Source organism: Ceratosolen solmsi, unplaced genomic scaffold, assembly GCF_000503995.2.
Source record: "Ceratosolen solmsi marchali unplaced genomic scaffold, CerSol_1.0 scaffold10, whole genome shotgun sequence".
Classification (NCBI taxonomy): domain Eukaryota; kingdom Metazoa; phylum Arthropoda; class Insecta; order Hymenoptera; family Agaonidae; genus Ceratosolen; species Ceratosolen solmsi.
Genome location: NW_011948412.1, coordinates 16,449,355 through 16,472,897, shown reverse-complemented (window position 1 = coordinate 16,472,897; position 23,543 = coordinate 16,449,355). Strand labels below are relative to the sequence as shown.

The 23,543-nt window shown below is 23.4% G+C and overlaps 3 protein-coding genes across 3 annotated transcripts; 1 reads left to right on the top strand and 2 right to left on the bottom strand.

Annotated features, from left to right (window-relative positions):
* Positions 1 to 2,785: 2,785 nt before the first annotated feature.
* LOC105360926 (ankyrin-1-like) lies at positions 2,786 to 6,017 on the top strand (the record flags this gene model as incomplete). The annotated part of the gene is made up of 3 exons (XM_011497954.1): positions 2,786 to 3,012; positions 3,126 to 4,193; positions 4,459 to 6,017. Coding segments are annotated over exons 2-3 (2,454 nt in total), but the record flags the coding sequence as incomplete, so codon positions are not given.
* An 809-nt stretch (positions 6,018 to 6,826) lies between these two features.
* Positions 6,827 to 9,267, bottom strand: LOC105365391 (odorant receptor Or2-like). Its single transcript, XM_011503537.1, has 7 exons — positions 9,180 to 9,267; positions 8,492 to 8,531; positions 7,549 to 7,833; positions 7,385 to 7,484; positions 7,216 to 7,290; positions 6,986 to 7,147; positions 6,827 to 6,917 (listed from the first exon to the last, which is right to left on the bottom strand). The coding sequence occupies exons 1-7, from the start codon at positions 9,265 to 9,267 to the stop codon at positions 6,864 to 6,866; spliced, it is 804 nt and encodes a 267-aa protein (XP_011501839.1). The 3' UTR covers positions 6,827 to 6,863.
* Positions 9,268 to 15,438: 6,171 nt separating this feature from the next.
* LOC105365380 (odorant receptor Or2-like) lies at positions 15,439 to 18,162 on the bottom strand. The gene is made up of 7 exons (XM_011503526.1): positions 17,962 to 18,162; positions 17,387 to 17,613; positions 16,161 to 16,445; positions 15,997 to 16,096; positions 15,828 to 15,923; positions 15,598 to 15,759; positions 15,439 to 15,529 (listed from the first exon to the last, which is right to left on the bottom strand). The coding sequence occupies exons 1-7, from the start codon at positions 18,160 to 18,162 to the stop codon at positions 15,476 to 15,478; spliced, it is 1,125 nt and encodes a 374-aa protein (XP_011501828.1). The 3' UTR covers positions 15,439 to 15,475.
* Positions 18,163 to 23,543: the final 5,381 nt, after the last annotated feature.

Genomic DNA, 23,543 nt, shown 5'->3' with positions numbered 1-23,543 from the left:
CCACTGCCTTTTACGGAAAGCCATGAAATTTTATTCAAATCAATCATCAGGTCAGGGTATCATTGAAAAAAAAGGGAACAAAAATAGTTTCAAGAGAAATTCAAGAAGAGTAAGAAAATTAAATTTTTATCATAACATCAAGTCATTATCAAATTGCAAGGGAAAAAAAGATATACAATGTATGTATTACTATTTATTTGTTACGTTGATTAATGATTCTCCTCTAATTATCTCTTCCTACTGATCAATCGAGAATAATGCATTTATAAAAAGTGTCAATATAATTCATATTTAAGCCCTCTATTTTTGGGGATGCAATCATTAAAAAAAATCATTTTAAAAAATCATGCAATTATGCGAAGTCCACGCTTCTCTTTTATCTATATGGATCTACATAGACGAATAGGAATATTTTTTATCCATTCTTTAATATTTTTAAAGTTCTATATTATTTACGAAGTATTTCCGATACCCATTTATTGTACATACTTAACTGTGAAATTATGTATCCTATAAATGGTCGATTACATATATAATATGTATTTTATTATTTTAAACAATGTTGAAAAATTTTAAAAAATCATGAATTATTAAAAGAATTTAAATATTTAATTAATTGTTTGTTATTCTCTTATATTGAAATGCTAGATGAAAGCTTATTATGCTCTAAATGTAAGTCGCGCAATCAATTTATTTTTTAAATTCAGAAAAGATGAAATATTTTAAAATGAACATAGACGTTGAAGAACATTTATTATTACATCAATATTTCATGAATATTCATGAATACAGTTAAATTTTATTTAAACATTAAAGTAAGCATATGCTATTTTAGACGAATTTACAATGTACTAATATCATCAACAAAACATTCGAATAAAATGCAACTGAATGATTAAGAAGACAAAATTATTTAAAATTCATTGATAATTAAATCGTAGCACATCAATTTCTAGCATTATATAACAATATAATTAATTCAACAGTAAAATATGAAGAACACATATTTTTATACAGAGATATTACAAAATTGAACTTTTTGTACGAAGCATTCATATCATTCAAATGGACCTCTATTTATAACATAAAATTAAATATTTAATTTTATTATCTGATTCATATAAACTATATTGAAATAATAATAATATTTTTATTATATATAGATAAAAAATTTATCAATATAGATTTAATTGCATTTCGATACATTTTGTTACTATTAATTCATTATTAATTTTGTAACAAAAACTTCCAATACAAAATTTTCAAATTGGATATTGCTATATAATAAGTAATTATATCTTAACAAAAAAATGAAAATCTTTACTCGTAATCCAAATAATCTTTTTTTATTCCCTTTCATAGTATAAAAAATTCAAACAGTAATATTACTTATAATTATTATATACAATCGCACATACACGTTACAAGTGTGAACTTATTTCTTATTATTACTTTATATTAACAAAAGAATACATTGGCATTTACAATATTTATTTATTATTTTTTTAATTTATTGTTTAAATCTATTGAAATTTTTAATCTATTGAATTTTGATTAAGCACGTGTGTAAATATTATCAGACTTACAAATTAAAAATTATTTGCATACTACACAGAAATATTAATTATATAAATCGAATTTCTTTAGAAAAAATAGATATTTATATATTTAAATTGAAGAAAATTTTTATAAAACTTAAATTATTTACTCAACACCACTCATTAATATATTATATAGGCATACATCGTGATAACACAAATATACTTTATAAATTTGTTGGCGAAATCACAAATCTATTTTCACCATTATGGTAATAAGATGTATGCGCAGCATTAATGAATTTAAAATTTTTATTTGTAATTTCACAACACTTTGATACGGGATTATACAATAACTAATTTAAAATATATAAATTTCATCAGATAAATATTATTTAATATGATACTTAATAAGACACATATAAAATTTTTTTTCAAAACTTAATAAAAAAAACAATGAAATTTATTAATTTATTCTATCAATAATGTCATTCTATAATTCAAATATTGTGTTTTTATATTTAAATCTTGCGAAGGATGAAAAATATTAGGATATAGTATAATACAATATATTAAATCTGTTATAAATATGTATATATGTATGTATATATATATATATATATATATATATATATATATATATATATATAGGATATATAATTAGGATAGCACATAAATTAGATGCAAGCCATAATCAAGAAGACAATTTTCTTTCATCGTTTAATGATAAAATTCCTATTTTCATATTTTCATTTGCTATTCTAAGGCCTACCGTATTTTAAATTAATATTAAATTAATTTTAGAAATAATATTAGTAGAAACACTATTAATTTAGAAAGCATTATTTTCAATATATATGAGATACTTAGAAAAATATTTTAAAATTCTGTATTTATAATGATCTTCCTAAATTGTTTATTAAATATTGTAGTTTTTAAACGATTGATACATTCATACTACATAAACTAATAAAAACTAATAAATAAATAAAACTACTAAAAAAAACTACTAAATAAACTAATAAAAAAATTTACTATTTTTAGAATGTAATTATTAAAATAGATTCAATTAACTTGAACTGGAATTTAACTTTTTAACTATTTTAGTGAATAAGATGACATTAAAATTAAGTTTTGTCTCGAAAAGTAATGTGCAATTCCATTAGCTTTTAACCGTTTGTTTAGACCGAAATGCGCGTATTTGCATGAGGAGTCAATAAACTAATACATTAAGTGCGCATGCCACAAATGGATGCCCTATCTACTCGGTCTATTATCTCTGCCTTTATTATTAGAAGTTGTTAATAAATATTACCATTTCTTAAGCGATTGATAATTCGTTGCACCGATGTATATAAATGGACATTTATACGAACGTACACTCTGATTCTATTATATTTTAAAATTATATTAATATTTAAGAGTTAAATCTATACATCATTAGCCGACTTTCAGTAATGTAAAGGTTATTCAGGTTAGTCAGACAAAATGCTGATTGATGTTTCGATTCTTTAAATTGGGCATCGAAGCTAATTCTAAAATAAATTATGAATATTTGAAAATTAAATACGTGATTTATCCTTTCAGAATTATCATCCATACTGACAACAATTATTTTATAATATATGAATATTTTGAGCAAAATTTTTTATAATTGCCGTCATTTAAAAAGAATATGTATATCTTTTGTATTTATACTTTCATAGAGATATTCTTTCTTTGTTAATGCTCGAATCAACCTTTAAGCAACTAATTAAGAAATGACCTCTAACACCTCAAAACAATTAACTTTATTCGAAAGTGTCATATGGGGTACATCGAAACAAGTACAACACATACTGGATCAACGTGATTTGACTTTTGATGATAGATGGACCGATTATGCACTTTTAATTACTGCACTACGGAAAAAGCGTAAAGAAATAGCAAAAATACTTCTAAAGAAAGGTTGCAGAATACAAAAAGTACCAAGAACTGATACCGCTGATACACCTCTTCATTATGCAGTAAAAATGGGTGATAATGAAATTGCTAATATTTTATTAAGCAAAGAAGCATCGATTAATGTCGTGGATCAAAATGGAGAGACACCACTCTGCCTTGCTATGAAACGGAAAAATTATGAAATGGTTGATTTAATTTTGTCTTCGAGTAATATTGGAGTTATTAATAGCACGGATACGGATGAATTTTCTCATTTTCATATCTCATGTATTCGAAATAATGTAAAAGTAGTTGAAAATTTTTTAAATCATGGAATTGATATGAATGGTCGTGTTAATTTTCTAGCAAAACAATGGCCTGGTTATACACCTTTACATTTTGCAGTTTATTATCACAACTTAAACGTACTCAAATTACTTTTAAAGTATAATGCAGACGTTACTATTAAGAATGCAGAAGGACTGACTCCTCTTCATTTAGCATTAAGGATGCATGATGATATAATTATAGATTTCATTTTATCTTCAGACAATCATAAAAATAGTAATCCCATTGATGAGAATGGACTTACACATTTTCATATTGCTTGTATGAAAAATCATTTGAAAGCAGTCGAAAACTTTTTAAAATATGATGTTGAAATTAATCAAGCTACCCTCTCATATTCAGCCTTATGGCCCAGATACACTCCATTGCACTTCGCAGTTAATGGTAAATTACAATCAGAATATTTAAAAATGTTTTGAAATATTTCTTTACTATTAATATTTAATATTGAATTGTTAATAACTTAGAGGATTTTCAACATTCTAAATATTTATTAAACCTGACATTATGAATTTATTATGAATAGCATCAATCAATAATTTATTTTTTATTTTTGTCTGCTTTCAGGTAATGGAACTTGTGAAATTAATGAATAAATAAAATATTAATATGCTCAGTTCGCAATATATAATAACTATATTATTTTTAGATTTCTCTCTAAGCAATAAGATGCAAATATCTGTGATTGAATTACTTCTACGCAATGGAGCAGATGTAAATATACGAAACTTACAAGGCGAAACACCTTTACATTTGGCGTGTCTACAAAACCAAAATAAAATTTCAAAATTATTAGAAGATATTTATTTGTTAGAGGATGATCTCAAAACAAATAAACTTCTTTTACGCGATAGGATATCTGAAATTATTAGCCAAATTGACCAAATTCAAATAATTCAAATGCTTTTGACTTATAAAAGTGATGTAAATGCAAAAAATATATGCAATGAAACACCTTTATTTTATTTGTTTAAAAATGATTTTGAAATTCGTACAAATAAAGTGAAAAGTGATGATATATTTAAAAACGTCATACAGCAATTTTATATGAAACGTAAAAAAATTTTAAATATTTTTCTTGACTTCAATGTTGACTTAACTGCTCGCAATCATATGGATGAAACAATATTGCATCTAATAGCGAATACTAATATGGAAGTTGACGATAACCAAAAGGAAGAAGTATCAGAATTAATTTTAAACAGGGGAGTCGATGTTAATGCTAGAAGTAAAAGTGGCTTATCACCACTACATCTGGCTGCTGAAAATGGACATGTAGATCTCATAAAAATTTTCTTAAAGTATAATGCAGATGTTAATGCTATTGAAACTTTACAAGAATGTACACCACTTCATTTTGCTACATCAAATCGAAATGTCAAAACTATAAATTTGCTTCTGGATAATGGAGCAGATGTAACTGCTGTAGAAAATAATAGAACAAACGTTCTTCATATTATGGCTCTTCTAAATCCTGAAAGTTCAAAGAAATCAGAGTTTGTAGATTCTTATGATCAAATGATTAAAAAATTTTTAAAATATGGTTGCGATATCAATGCTCAAGATATTAATGGAAAAACACCATTGCATTTAGCTGCTTTATATCGTAATACAGAAGCTACTTGGTGTTTTTTGCAACATTTTGCTGATATAAATATTTCAGACATCCATGGAGAAACTGCATTAAATTTTGCAATAAATAATACTGATTCTGTTGACATAGATAACATGTTTATGGATTATATAAATATGTTGCGAATGGCTGGATTGCACATTACCAAAAAGACAAATAGCGACTACTTAAAGTTATATGGAAGAAATCACCCTGATCCAAAAGATGATTTCCTAGTCCAATGTAAAGAAGAAATTGAGAAAATGAAAAGTCTAAAAATTAATAATTATTGCTCACTATACGATATCATATTTAAAAATTCTACTCAAATGGAATTATATGCTGGTCATAAATTGTTTCAAAATATTTTAAATTCAGATGATTTTGAAAAGAATTTTAATATTTATGGTAATTTATTAAAGTCACAATATCAAAAAGGCTTAAAACAGAAAATATTGTTAATAAATACGAAAAATTCATTAGAATTTATATTAGGTTTCAGACTTCCAGAGCCTTGTTTCAATTTGATATTTCAATATTTAAATAATAAGGATTTAAGTAATGTAATTAAAGCAAAAGCTTTAATAATGTCTGACAAAAAAAAATAAAAAAATAAAATTTTCGAAATTTGAATTATTGAACATCTATAGCATTTTTTTTTCAAATTTTCGTAGCCTTTGATATCAAAAATGGAGAACCCTATATGATTAAATAATATGTCACGATGATTAATGTTCTTAAATGATTAAATATTTAAATATACAACTGCATTATTCAATGAGCTGCAGACCCCAGATTCGTCATTGTGTTATAATCATTTAAAATGTTCCAGAATTTATTTTGAATAAATATAGTTTGTCGGAATACTGTAATAACAACAGAGTATACTATAATAAAGGAGCTCGTCTTTAATAGAATAATGTCATTTTTCATTTTGGTACGATGTATTTAGAATAATGAAAAATCTAAATAATCGATTCAACATATTCAATTTCTTAAAAATATAAATATTTGTTTGAATACCTGAATTCAACTACTTAATTGATGTATTTCAATACCTGATTTATTGTTTATGTTGTAAATGTAATAATTAAGCAAATTTAATGTGAAAACAAAAAGTAAACAATAGATCAGCAACTGCAACAAATGACCTCTGTTTCTTATACAATTGATCATTTAATAACTTTACATGATTTATTAATTTAAACTGAATTCTATTGTTAATTATTAAAATTATTTCTAAATAATGATTATGAAATTATTATTAATAATAACTTTATAATGAATTGATATTTCATTAAATATTTTGTATATAATTATTTATATAATTTACGTTTATATCTATTTTAAACAATAAACACACATGACACATTTATATTATTTTTATATTTGATTTCATACAGTACTATTAAAGTATTTTGATCTATGGAAATCCTTTTATATTAAATATCAGCGTTACGAAGAAGAGCAAAGAATGAGAAAGCGCTTTTAATCATCTGAAAAATATTGTTAATTTTAATTTTTTTGAAAATTATTTTAAAAAATACGTATTTAAATTATATACAACGCCAAATGTCTCCATAGAAAGTTTGACAAATCCTCCAGCGGTTAATTGCATTGGTTTTTGTGCTCTCATTATTAAGAAGTGCAGTATCTTATTTATACTTTTATGATTACCAACTTGTTTTAAACTAGTACTGTATGCTGCGTTTGCAATGGCATCACTCTTAGTAAGATATACAATTTTAATTAAGTATAATTCCAATTAAGTAATATGCATATTTAAATATTTACTTCTCTTAAGAGGCCATCAGGACTCCACTGATATGTGAAAAATTGAAATACATTCAATGTCATAAGTATCATATACTTAAAAAATTGTTCATCGTGCTATTCAAAGTATATTGTTTAGTTTTCTCGATTGAAAATGTAAATCTATTAAGTTCCTATTATTATAAATTACCTGAAACATTTTTATTCCAATCATAGATATGTTGTAAATTGTTGTAAATACTCCAACGAAGGAAATAATTCGCATAAATTGTTCGATTTCCTCACAATATCTAAATATTAAATCCAGTATTTTTATTCATATTGAATAATATATAAATGTAATTTATAACTTACACCATTATATTCTGATGAAACTTAGCACATTGAAGTACATCCTTATAAATTAATTCAGTTGTTTTATTTTGATTTTCTTTATCATTTGAATTTAGTTTATCCTGGCGTTCTGCTAATGATCTTAATCTTGTTCTAACAGATCTCAAGTATCCACATGCTAGTAAAATTACATAATATCCCGTGGCTTCGGCTGCTGTATTAATTACTACTATACTGTAAGTAACAATACCTTGAAATACATATACTATTGTGAATAATGGTTCTTCCTGAATATCTGCAAAATATCTGTATTTTGAAATCATTTAATTCGTTTACAATTTTCAAGATTACATAATCATTAGGATATATTAATTAAATTCTTATTTTGGTTATTTGAATTAATTACTATATATATATATATATAATATCAACGTCGACAAAGTATCAATATTGATTGTAAATGGAGTGATTATTGATTAATCCCATAGATTATGAAGGCTCTATTACTTTAAAAAGTGTGAATCATTCTCAATATATTAAACAAGTTCTTCATTTATTTTGAAACAATTACGTTTGTTAAATTTCTATACTGCAATTATACATGCGCAGAGACAATATATTGATCCAATGAATTTTATTATATTGAGTTAAATTAACAATTATAAGCATAAGATCTAAAGATATATGATGTAATTTTGAATACAAATTGTCAAATGTTACTAACTATAAAAATTAATTTTCTTGAGCATTACTATGCCAACGAGACTGATATTTGTGATTTATTATATTAAGCCAATTTGCAGAAGCCTAAATCAGTTCAATCAAATTAATATACTTCTTTAATAAATTATTGATATAGTTCGTTAACCAAACTGACCTTTTTTATTACGTTTGACGGTAATTTTGTTCATAACAAATAATATATGATTTCAAACATGAGCGGGTGGCTAACTTAGATACTAACCTGAATGGTAAAGTTCTTAATTGGGTTCCATTCACAGTTTCTGATGGTATTGATATAAAATGGGCAGTTAAAATAAATATTGTAACTACAAAAAATACATTGATCATGATGATATTCCAAAAGTAGTAAGCCTTTCTTTCGTATCTCCTAATGATGGTAGTTTCATCTGGAGTTACGTATGTCCAAAGTTGTTTGCACATCTTTATCAACTCTACAAATTTACGACGCTTATAAAAGAATAAAGCATAACGAACGCAAATATTCTCAACAATAATCTGTTCGCTGATGTAATCAATTTCGAAGCGCTTTAAACAATACATTTAAATAATATAAGTTTTGTCGAATTTCACATAAGTCTATAAATAGGTTAATGATAAGTTATTATTATAAATTTATATTTAATATGATATAAGTTCTAATATATGTTTATTTAACAAATCGATAATAATAAAAAATTATAATAAACATTCAGAACAGAAAAAATTTTATTATTGAAAATAAATAAATAGGATCATAAAGAGCATTCAAACAATTTTGAATTAAACATTGGAAAAAGTCTACAAAAATTATTATACCTTTCTTCTTAACATTTGTATTCCATATCCAACGAACATGCTTTTATAAGATAGGACCATAAGAGACCAAAACACATTCAATAATTTCGTGCCAATAAATTCTAATGTTTTACCCTCAAAAGGAATGAAGCCAACAAGTTGGAAAAGTCTTATATGAGGCCTCGATATTTCCTCGTATGTCCAGATTTTATTTTTATTCATTATTGAGAGGTCGGAACGGTTTTTTTTGCAATCGTAAATATTCAATCGATTATTATAAACAATAGGTATATATTTAATTTTTGAATATTCATTTAAATATTTCAAATTTTTTTAAGTACAGTTTATTTGATTTATATTTGTTTTAAATGATTTCAAGATGAATTAATCAGATCTATTTATGAATATAAATGATATAAATATTATTTTCATGTAGTTGAAGACAAATGTTTGAACTGTAAAGTTTTAAGTTCTGCTAATTCTGTAAATAATTTAATAAGTATAGTATATTATTACTATTTTTAAAATTAATTTTAACTTTTAATAAATTACGCGCGCCCGTGTATGCGAGGGGATATAAAATTTGTCAATAAAGTATACAATGTATGTACAGATTTTTTATTAATAGAATGTACATACATATTTAAGCAATACCGATATATATATATAGAAAAAAAGAAGCAAATTTTTTTTTATCTCTAAACCGAGATAAATAATTGAACAAAATGAATACACAAATACGATCTTATAAGATGAGATATAAAAATAGATTTAAATAAAAAGTAAAATAACTAAAGGAAGAATTGCTAGTAAAAAAAAAAATGATAAAATATATGACAATATTATTATGAATATCTAATTATATAAAAAATAATACCTTGATTCGAAAATCAATAATGAAATCATTGAATCAGATGCGAAGTAATTTTGAAATTAACAATAATAATTTAATAATGATAAACAATACTTGCAGAGTTTTAAAGACTTGCACGATACAGTTATTTGTTGTTTTCTAGTTGTATCTTAGATATTAAATTATTTCAATTACATGGCAAAAAATTATGAAGAAAATCTTTCATTTGTAGAAAGATTAAGAGGAAAAAAATTTGTTAATATTAAAGTAACATTAAAAACTATGAACATTTAATTAGAAATAATAAAATCCAAATTTAAAATCCTTATTTGTCTACATTTGTCCATAACATTCTTTATAATGTAAGATAAAAAATCATCAACAAAAATATATTTGTAATAATAGCAAAATACTATTGAAATTTTTTTGAGAGTAACAATTCATGTCGATACAATATAAAAATTTAAATATATCTAAAATGGTATTTACGGAAAATTCTAAATTCTGAATACGAAAATTATTTATAATAGTATATTACGAATTCCTTTACTATTATTTATAATGTGATGAAATGCTTATCAATTTTTACATTAATTATATATATATATATATATATATATATTTATAGTAAAATTTAAATATTAATCAAATATTTACGAACCATTGGATTTTGTTTGGCAGGTTTTGTAGCAGTCAAAGTCACTAAGCTTACACGAAATCCTAAATTCAGTTGCTGATTTAGCAGTCAAAATTATTGAATCTAAATGTTTTTTAAATAAAACATAAGATTTATAAATTTAATGTATAAAACTTATCTGCTCGCTATTCTATACATTGACAAATATAAAGTGAGTCCTCTAACCGATTTTGAAATGAAAAGCAAAGCAAGGGGCTATTTAAAAAAGAATAATGTCATTAGAGTAAATTTCAATCAATTAGTTGAATTGGTATTATTATGTATTCTAGTTACTATAAATAAAATTCAAATACCGTGAGATTATCAGATCTTCCTATGTACGATGCTACTTTGTCCTTTAATATGTGATGAATGTATAGCCTTCGTAATGATTCATCTACACTTTACTCCGATATTTTTTGTTACTTATTTATCAGCTATTTATTACGGCATTACACTCCTCTACACCGATGTTCTTTAGTGTAAATCCGTCGCTCGAGAAATCTTATATTTTTAATTTTCTTTATAATTAAATGTAAAAGATATTTTATATTTATTTTAATTCTGCTTTCAAGGTTCCAAACTTTATTCAATATGCAACGTAAATTTGTAGTATAGTATAATATTATGTTAATAAATGAAATTCATCATCGCATAGTTATTAGATATAAATATTTCATTATTGACATCAAGTAAGTAACAAATTGAGATAAAAATATAAAGTATTATGAGGTATTGCAAAATTTGGTGTAAATTTATATAACGATTTTGTGTTTTAAAGTTTATGATCACAAGTAAGTTTAGCTTCGGTTTTATTATGTCTTGCAATCGGAAATATTCGTTAGTAATGTTGTAAAGGTGTATAAGTATCGCATAATCTTATCATACGAGTTCTAATTTTTCATTATCCTTTTAATAATGGAGTATGCGTATTGCATTAGTCATATTTTTTGTTAGTATGATTCTTACCACTCACAGATATATTTTTATGTCACAACTATTTTATATATTTTATATATTTTACATAATTAATAGATCACATACAATAAATACAATACAATATATCATAATTAATTTTGTATTTTTTAAAACACAATAATTCTGAATTTTCTAATAAATACTTTATTCGCAATTATTTGTTACTAAACCGTATTTCTTTAATGTTAATTATAAATGTAAGAATAATATGCGCTTTGTTTCACTAGTTGCTTTGTATAACATTTTTAACAAATTTGCATAAGTTATTTGGATTTAAGTATAACCATTAATCTATGTGTTTAAAGTGTATTTGTTTTCACGTTATTCATAATATGAAAATATAACATTACATGTCTTTAGTTTACATAAAAAGATTTCAAAATAATTTGAAATATTTATTATTTTATCGAAGTTATTTTATCGAAGCGTAATGAAAATAAACGATGGAATTCTAAAATTAAAAGCTTGTGTTTTTATATTCATATATTACGAAGAGTCGTATATATTATAATATAAAATCCTTATTTTATTTGATTTTCTTTTATTGTATAATGAAAACATTTTTATTTTTATTTTATGATTTACTACTAGATAGCTTTACGTACTTTAGCATTAATATTGAATTCATTTTAGAAATGATATATTTCTGTGTAATAATTGAATTATTTCTTATTAAAATTCTATTTAATGTCCAATTATAAATATATGTATTATAGATGATACAAGATATTTAGAAAAGTATTAAAAAATTATGTATTTATTTTTCTTCATAAATTGTTTTTTAAACATTATTATTTTAAAAGATTTTTATATTGATACAAATTGAAAAATAAAAATTATTTTTTATTTTACAACTTCAAATATATTATTATATAAGTAGATAGTATTTGAAATATTATCTCAAATTTATACTTCGATCCTTTTCTGTGCCAAAAATGCAAGAAAAATTCAAAGACTATGGAGGATTTGATGATTTCTTTATTTAATATTTAATTTATCGATCTCTTATTGACCATTGTTTTCATGGCAGAGTTTTTCTGTTGATAGCGCTGGCTGATTGATATTGAATTAAGTTTTAATACCTATGTTGATTTTAATTGCATACATTTAATATTATGAAGAGCTTCCCTTTAATAATGATTTCATTTAATACATTCGTCTTCCTTCAATCTTCCTCGGTGAATCTACTACTCGGATTAAATGGTACTTATTGGTTTTTGTGAATAGAATAATCTGATAACAGAAAAAAGCTGACTGGAGGTTCGTCTAATTAAGTAGATTCAATGTAACATATAATAATTATTGGACCTTTTTCCTAATGTCTATGAGATATAATTGTGTTATAATACTTTACATCGATAATGATAACATCACTTGACAATAGCTTCATTTTAATTAAACTGATTAATAGCCCCAATAAATAATATCAACAATTATTTCAGATTCTGATTAAGAGTATAAAAGATATATAAAAGAAGTATAAAACATAGGTTTAAGAGAAAGATGCGTCGACGTTGTATCACTATTTTTTCCTCGTTACGGCTATACTTACGGCTTTTTTTATAAAATAAAATGAACAAATAAAAAGCTTTGATAGAATGATCTGCAATTCATTAATCCTATAAATAGTAAGAAATAATAATATTTTTATTTTATTAGAGAAAAAAAATATAATATATTTTTTTATAAAAAGGATTATGCTGTACAAGTACAAAAAAATAAGTAATAAATAAAATAAACAGCTCTAAAATTATAATTTAACAAATTTAAATAAAATAATTACCCACATACAGACATTGTATAAAATAATGTAACTTAAATTCGAACTATACGATAGAAGCTTTATCGATAATTAATTCATGGAAAATTATATTCATAAATTTAAATACATTTACTGGTTATACTCATCTAGTAATATATACCTGTCAGTCAAATTCCACTATATTTAATATTATTATTTATTATTAAATGATTATTATTCATAGTTTTCTATATTGTTATTTCTGCTATAAATCCAACATTAATAAAAGCAAATTATATCTAAATCGGAACGTTCCACGACTTTTCCTTCATTTTTATATACTATCATTCCATCGAATAAAATTTCATCTATGGCACTGCACATGCATCGAAAAGTGCACTGATAGATACCTTCTAAATTGAGTTAATAAATGCGCCAATAAATATTCAAACAACATATTTTTAATAATATCAATAAAAAATCGTAAAGTAAATATTTATAATATAATAATATTTACAATATAAATGTTAAACAATGAGTAAATTGATAATTAATGGAAAAAGGGAATAGAAAACTTCTTCTGTAAGTGTATTACAAACATAGTACATCAACAGATTTCGATTACAATATTTTTAGAATGTAATTATTAAAATAGATTCAATTAACTTGAACTGGAATTTAACCTTTTAACTATTTTAGTGAATAAGATGACATTAAAATTAAGTTTTGTCTCGAAAAGTAATGTGCAATTCCATTAGCTTTTAACCGTTTGTTTAGACCGAAATGCGCGTATTTGCATGAGGAGTCAATAAACTAATACATTAAGTGCGCATGCCACAAATGGATGCCCTATCTACTCGGTCTATTATCTCTGCCTTTATTATTAGAAGTTGTTAATAAATATTACCATTTCTTAAGCGATTGATAATTCGTTGCACCGATGTATATAAATGGACATTTATACGAACGTACACTCTGATTCTATTATATTTTAAAATTATATTAATATTTAAGAGTTAAATCTATACATCATTAGCCGACTTTCAGTAATGTAAAGGTTATTCAGGTTAGTCAGACAAAATGCTGATTGATGTTTCGATTCTTTAAATTGGGCATCGAAGCTAATTCTAAAATAAATTATGAATATTTGAAAATTAAATACGTGATTTATCCTTTCAGAATTATCATCCATACTGACAACAATTATTTTATAATATATGAATATTTTGAGCAAAATTTTTTATAATTGCCGTCATTTAAAAAGAATATGTATATCTTTTGTATTTATACTTTCATAGAGATATTCTTTCTTTGTTAATGCTCGAATCAACCTTTAAGCAACTAATTAAGAAATGACCTCTAACACCTCAAAACAATTAACTTTATTCGAAAGTGTCATATGGGGTACATCGAAACAAGTACAACACATACTGGATCAACGTGATTTGACTTTTGATGATAGATGGACCGATTATGCACTTTTAATTACTGCACTACGGAAAAAGCGTAAAGAAATAGCAAAAATACTTAGTATACTAAGTATTAGTTACTACTAACTATAAAATGTTCCAGAATTTATTTTGTATAAATATAGTTTGTCGGAATACTGTAATAACAACAGAGTATACTATAATAAAGGAGCTCGTCTTTAATAGAATAATGTCATTTTTCATTTTGGTACGATGTATTTAGAATAATGAAAAATCTAAATAATCGATTCAACATATTCAATTTCTTAAAAATATAAATATTTGTTTGAATACCTGAATTCAACTACTTAATTGATGTATTTCAATACCTGATTTATTGTTTATGTTGTAAATGTAATAATTAAGCAAATTTAATGTGAAAACAAAAAGTAAACAATAGATCAGCAACTGCAACAAATGACCTCTGTTTCTTATACAATTGATCATTTAATAACTTTACATGATTTATTAATTTAAACTGAATTCTATTGTTAATTATTAAAATTATTTCTAAATAATGATTATGAAATTATTATTAATAATAACTTTATAATGAATTGATATTTCATTAAATATTTTGTATATAATTATTTATATAATTTACGTTTATATCTATTTTAAACAATAAACACACATGACACATTTATATTATTTTTATATTTGATTTCATACAGTACTATTAAAGTATTTTGATCTATGGAAATCCTTTTATATTAAATATCAGCGTTACGAAGAAGAGCAAAGAATGAGAAAGCGCTTTTAATCATCTGAAAAATATTGTTAATTTTAATTTTTTTGAAAATTATTTTAAAAAATACGTATTTAAATTATATACAACGCCAAATGTCTCCATAGAAAGTTTGACAAATCCTCCAGCGGTTAATTGCATTGGTTTTTGTGCTCTCATTATTAAGAAGTGCAGTATCTTATTTATACTTTTATGATTACCAACTTGTTTTAAACTAGTACTGTATGCTGCGTTTGCAATGGCATCACTCTTAGTAAGATATACAATTTTAATTAAGTATAATTCCAATTAAGTAATATGCATATTTAAATATTTACTTCTCTTAAGAGGCCATCAGGACTCCACTGATATGTGAAAAATTGAAATACATTCATTATCATAATTATCATGTATTTCAAAAATTGCCCATCGTGCTATTAAAAGTATATTGTTTAGTTTTCTCGATTGAAAATGTAAATCTATTAAGTTCATATTATTATAAATTACCTGAAACATTTTTATTCCAATCATTGATATGTTGTAAATTGTTGTAAATACACCAACGAAGGAAATATTTCGCATAAATTGTTCGATTTCCTCACAATATCTAAATATTAAATCCAGTATTTTTATTCATATTGAATAATATATAAATGTAATTTATAACTTACACCATTATATTCTGATGAAACTTAGCACATTGAAGTACATCCTTATAAATTAATTCAGTTGTTTTATTTTGATTTTCTTTATCATTTGAATTTAGTTTATCCTGGCGTTCTGCTAATGATCTTAATCTTGTTCTAACAGATCTCAAGTATCCACATGCTAGTAAAATTACATAATATCCCGTGGCTTCGGCTGCTGTATTAATTACTACTATACTGTAAGTAACAATACCTTGATATACATATACTATTGTGAATAATGGATCTTCCTGAATATCTGCAAAAAATCTACATTTTGAAATCCTTTAATTCTTCTAGAGTTTTCAATATTATATAAACATTAGAAGATACTCATTAATTATTCTTATTGGTCATTTGAATTAATTAATATATATATATATATAATATGAACGTCAACAAAGTATCAATATTGATTGTAAATGGAATGATTATTGATTAATCCCATAGATTGTGAAGTTTCTATTACTTTAAAAAGTGTGAATCATTCTCAATATATTAATCAAGTTCTTCATTTATTTTGAAACAATTACGTTTGTTAAATTTCTATAATTCATTCGAGTACATGACAAATAATTTCAACGAGACATAATTAAATCGTACAACAACCTCCGAAATTATTTTTAAAAACCACTAAAAATAATTCTATAAGAAGAGTCATATAATTTTCAGTAAATTCTATATAAATAGAAATGATGTCCAAAAATTCCTAAATAAATAACACTTTTTTTCTTTTCTGCATTAATTTGGGAAAAGTTTTCTTATAAGTCTATAAAATTAATTGATAAAGTATACATAAAGTCAATAATTTATTAACAATGTTATAAATAATACAAAATGAAAATTCTGGAAGCAATTATACAAACGCCGATACATTACATTAGTCAAGTTGATATAACAATCATAGAAAGAAGTTTGTTAAGTTATTACATATTGTTCTTTTGATTACAGTATATTGAACATTTGCATTTGAAAAATTGATTTTATTGACAATTAGTATAACCACATAACTTTTATGGTTTTTCTATTAAGGCAATTTGACGAAAGCTAATTTAAAATTAATATAATTCGATAACAAATTCTAACAATATTTGTTATAATAGCTGTAAGAGCTTCAGACGCTAATTTTTTATGAACTTGAAGGTAAGAATTTTTTATAACAAATAATATATGATTTCAAACATGAGCGGATGGCTAACTTAGATACTAACCTGAAGGGTAAAGTCTTTAATTGGGTTCCATTCATAGTTTCTGATGGTATTGATATAAAATGGGCAGTTAAAATATATATTGTAACTGCAGAAAATACATTGATCATCATTATATTCCAAATATAATAAGCTTTTCTTTCGTATCTCCTAATGATCGTAGTTTCATCTGGAGTTAGGTATGTCCAAAGTTGTTTGCACATCTTTATCAACTCTACAAATTTACGACGCTTATAAAAGAATAAAGCATAACGAACGCAAATATTCTCAACAATAATCTGTTCGCTGATGTAATCAATTTCGAAGCGCTTTAAACAATACATTTAAATAATATAAGTTTTGTCGAATTTCACATAAGTCTATAAATAGGTTAATGATAAGTTATTATTATAAATTTATATTTAATATGATATAAGTTCTAATATATGTTTATTTAACAAATCGATAATAATAAAAAATTATAATAAACATTCAGAACAGAAAAAATTTTATTATTGAAAATAAATAAATAGGATCATAAAGAGCATTCAAACAATTTTGAATTAAACATTGGAAAAAGTCTACAAAAATTATTATACCTTTCTTCTTAACATTTGTATTCCATATCCAACGAACATGCTTTTATAAGATAGGACCATAAGAGACCAAAACACATTCAATAATTTCGTGCCAATAAATTCTAATGTTTTACCCTCAAAAGGAATGAAGCCAACAAGTTGGAAAAGTCTTATATGAGGCCTCGATATTTCCTCGTATGTCCAGATTTTATTTTTATTCATTATTGAGAGGTCGGAACGGTTTTTTTTGCAATCGTAAATATTCAATCGATTATTATAAACAATAGGTATATATTTAATTTTTGAATATTCATTTAAATATTTCAAATTTTTTTAAGTACAGTTTATTTGATTTATATTTGTTTTAAATGATTTCAAGATGAATTAATCAGATCTATTTATGAATATAAATGATATAAATATTATTTTCATGTAGTTGAAGACAAATGTTTGAACTGTAAAGTTTTAAGTTCTGCTAATTCTGTAAATAATTTAATAAGTATAGTATATTATTACTATTTTTAAAATTAATTTTAACTTTTAATAAATTACGCGCGCCCGTGTATGCGAGGGGATATAAAATTTGTCAATAAAGTATACAATGTATGTACAGATTTTTTATTAATAGAATGTACATACATATTTAAGCAATACCGATATATATATATAGAAAAAAAGAAGCAAATTTTTTTTTATCTCTAAACCGAGATAAATAATTGAACAAAATGAATACACAAATACGATCTTATAAGATGAGATATAAAAATAGATTTAAATAAAAAGTAAAATAACTAAAGGAAGAATTGCTAGTAAAAAAAAAAATGATAAAATATATGACAATATTATTATGAATATCTAATTATATAAAAAATAATACCTTGATTCGAAAATCAATAATGAAATCATTGAATCAGATGCGAAGTAATTTTGAAATTAACAATAATAATTTAATAATGATAAACAATACTTGCAGAGTTTTAAAGACTTGCACGATACAGTTATTTGTTGTTTTCTAGTTGTATCTTAGATATTAAATTATTTCAATTACATGGCAAAAAATTATGAAGAAAATCTTTCATTTGTAGAAAGATTAAGAGGAAAAAAATTTGTTAATATTAAAGTAACATTAAAAACTATGAACATTTAATTAGAAATAATAAAATCCAAATTTAAAATCCTTATTTGTCTACATTTGTCCATAACATTCTTTATAATGTAAGATAAAAAATCATCAACAAAAATATATTTGTAATAATAGCAAAATACTATTGAAATTTTTTTGAGAGTAACAATTCATGTCGATACAATATAAAAATTTAAATATATCTAAAATGGTATTTACGGAAAATTCTAAATTCTGAATACGAAAATTATTTATAATAGTATATTACGAATTCCTTTACTATTATTTATAATGTGATGAAATGCTTATCAATTTTTACATTAATTATATATATATATATATATATATATATTTATAGTAAAATTTAAATATTAATCAAATATTTACGAACCATTGGATTTTGTTTGGCAGGTTTTGTAGCAGTCAAAGTCACTAAGCTTACACGAAATCCTAAATTCAGTTGCTGATTTAGCAGTCAAAATTATTGAATCTAAATGTTTTGTAAATAAAACATAAGATTTATAAATTTAATGTATAAAACTTATCTGCTCGCTATTCTATACATTGACAAATATAAAGTGAGTTCTCTAACCGATTTTGAAATGAAAAGCAAAGCAAGGGGCTATTTAAAAAAGAATAATATTATTAGCATAAATTTTAATCAGCTAGTTAAATCGCTATATATATTTATTCTGGTTACTAAAAATAAAATTCAAATACCGTGAGATTATCAGATCTTCCTATGTGCGATGCTACTTTGTCCTTTAATATGTGATGAATGTATAGCCTTCGTAATGATTCATCTACACTTTACTCCGATATTTTTTGTTACTTATTTATCAGCTATTTATTACTGCATTACACTCCTCTATACCGATATTGTTTAGTGTAAATCCGTCGCTCGAGAAATATTATATTTTTAATTTTCTGTGTAATTAAATATAATAAGATATTTTAAGTTTATTTTAGTTCTGCTTTGAAGCTTTCAAACTTTATTCAATATGCAACGTAAATTTGTAGTATAGTATAATATTATGTTAATAAATGAAATTCATCATCGCATAGTTATTAGATATAAATATTTCATTATTAAAATTTAAGTAAGTAATAAGTATATCAATTAATTAATTCAGACAATGAATATATTGTATATTTAACTCTTACTTCATTATATATCTTGTGTTCTATAGTTGTAATGCATTATACGATGAATTGAATAATGCGTTCAAAAATATGTAATAAAAAAATTGTTAAAAAAAGTTGTTGAATTACAAATTAATGAATACATTTATCTAAATTCAATTTCAGAACAATAATATAGACTTTTAAACTCTAATGTAATTCATTTTAATTTAAATAAATAAAGTTCATTTAATGTATGATTGAAACATTATTCTTAAACTATTACTGAATTCTGATGTCAAATATAATTGGAGAGTTGGAGTAGAATTAATTAACATTTTTTATAATACAGTTTAATAAACTATAAATAAGTATTAATTATTATTATAAAATAACTTACATATATCAAGTAACTTATAAGAATAATTAGCTTTATAAATTAAATGTTCAAATATTTGTATTATTCTAAGTTGTTTAAAAAATATTTTAAAAAATCATTTAAAAATTTAATTTCTTTCATACACAAAAAACTTACATGTTTTTAGGAGTTACTGATGGTTCATAAAGGTTTAACTTTTCTTTTTAAATATTAGTTTTATAATTCGAATTCATTTGTGCTATTATTACTACGAATTTTACAAATATTGCAAAATTATAAAACAGTGTAATATATATAAGTTATATAAGAAGCAAAACACAAGTTCTTATAGTTTTCTATATACAATCCAAAAATATTTTTAAAGAACCTATCAATTATTGCATTTTTGTTGTTTTGAATAATTTTTTTCCAATTCTAACATTCCCTAGGTTACATATTTCTTTAGTATAAGTCTAAAAATTACATATTTATTAATTACGTGTTCACGCATAAAACGTGTTGAATTGCACTGGAAAATTTTCAAGTAGTCATTTAGATTATTGATACGCTACTAATTTTCTTAATTATAACAGATCATAATCCATTATCTAAAATAATTTAAGAGATTTGAGCGATATGAAATATTTTTAAAGCGAGTCTTGCGTTCTCTTGATATATTGTGATATTTTAGTTATTTTCCATATTTTTAGTTTTATCATTTCAAAGAGCAAATCTTTCGAAAAGTAATAAATTTCTATTTTCGATGAAACGCAATTGTAATATTTTTCTTATCTTTTTTGAGTTTAGAAATTTATTTAAAGCCAACCGATGCCTGATCGTACATTAAAAATATCACTGCGTATGACATTAGAAATAGAAATATTCGATAAATAAAAATGCACGTATGAAAATGTATGTAAATTTTCTTTTTATGATATTTTTCATTAAATTTTTCACTTTCTTATATCTTAATAACACATTATTTGTTTATATATCTGATAGTAGAATATGTTATACAATACACACTATTTATAAATTAGTTATTTATTTAAATTATAGATATTTCATAAACTGATTATATTTTCACTTACTCCGGTATCTCTTTATACACTATTTTTCATGCTTTTGTAATTAATCAGCGTAATCAATTTAAAAAAATTTTTTAATATCGATTTTATATGTTTTTTTGCGTTAATATTTTATTTAAAAAATTTTCTTATACAAATATAATAAATGAAAGTATTTGGTTAAAGTACTGAAAATAAACTTTCTTAATTTTTGTAAATACATTGGAAGTAAAAAGGAATAATGTCATTAGCGTAAATGTCAATCAATTCAACCGAAATAAAATTGATATATCGTGAGATTATCAGATCTTCCTATGTGCGATGCTACTTTGTCCTTTAATATGTGATGAATGTAAAGGCTTCGTAAACGATCCATCTACACTTTACTCCGATATTTTTTGTTACTTATTTAACAGCTATTTATTGCGGTATTGCACTCCTCTTCACCGATGTTCTTTAGTGTAAATCCGTCGCTCGAGAAATATTATATTTTTAATTTTCTTTGTAATTAAATGTAATAATATGTTTTACGTTTATTTTAATTCTGCTTTCAAGCTTCCAAACTTTATTCAATATGTCTAAGCCATGTAAATTTGAAGTGTAGTATAATTATATGATAATAACTGAAATACCTCGTATAGTTGTTAGATATAAATATTTAATTATTGACATCAAGTTAGTAATAAGTTGAGATAAAAATATAAAGTATTATGAGGTATTGTAAAATTTGGTGTAAATTTATAGAACGATTTTTCGTTTTAAAGTTTATGATCACAAGTAAGTTTAGTTTCGGTTTTATTATGTCTTGCAGTCCGAAATATTCGTTAGTAATGTTGTAAAGGTGTATAAGTATCGCATAATCTTATCATACGAGTTCTAATTTTTCAATATCTATTGAATAACGAAGTAAGCCTGTTGTATTAGGCATATTTTTTGTTGATTTATTCAGAATTTCGGAACTTATTCACTTAAATATAATATTTAATTCATATCGCATTATTATCAAAAAAGACAAAAAAATTTATACTTATCAGCAGGTTCACCGAATTGCTCATTTAGATTCAATTGTTTTTTTTTGACGAACTTATAGAATATAATTGCTCTTATATAGTAAATTTTGAATTTTGCATGTATTAATGATACTGATCGATAATACTAATCGATACTGCAAAGAAAAGTTAAGAATAAAAACACATTTTCAACTGTTTAAAAAATTATATATTTTACAATTTCATAAATATGAGTATAAATTTTTTAAAAAACATATCCAAGTCATAGGGAGATCCAAATATTTCTATTGAATGTTTTAGGTATCAGTAATTGATTCTATTTATTTCTGTACCGTTAGTATGAAATGCAGTTTGTTATTCAATTTTTCATGGAGACAAACTTTTTTGAACATATTAAAACATGCTGCTTTTGCAAATAGTCGGATAAGTACAATAGAATAAATATTATTATATTAATCGATTTTCATGCGTATTTGCATATTATAATAAATTAAGTGAACCGAATTTTCATTTTTTTTTTTTCAATTTGATTTTAAAATTATATATTTAAATGTAAGAAAATAAAATAAAATTTATATAAAATAAAAAAAATATATTAATTTTTATTAATATATGAAGAATGACGTAGAATAAAAATAATTTTTAGTTTTCCAAAATTTATTTCTAATTTTCTTATTATTTAAATTCCTTGTTTTATATGTGTTTGGCTAAAATATACGTACAATTATATTTATTACATAAAATTGTTGAGTTTAATTTTAAGCTGTTCATTATATTGGTATTTATTTTGTAGGATTATCAATATAACATTTAGTTGTTCACAGTACAATAATTTATTAGCTTTGTATACTTTATATACAAAATTATAATTTAGTATAAAAATAGATCTTTAAATGAGAAAAGAATTATTGAATTAATAATAA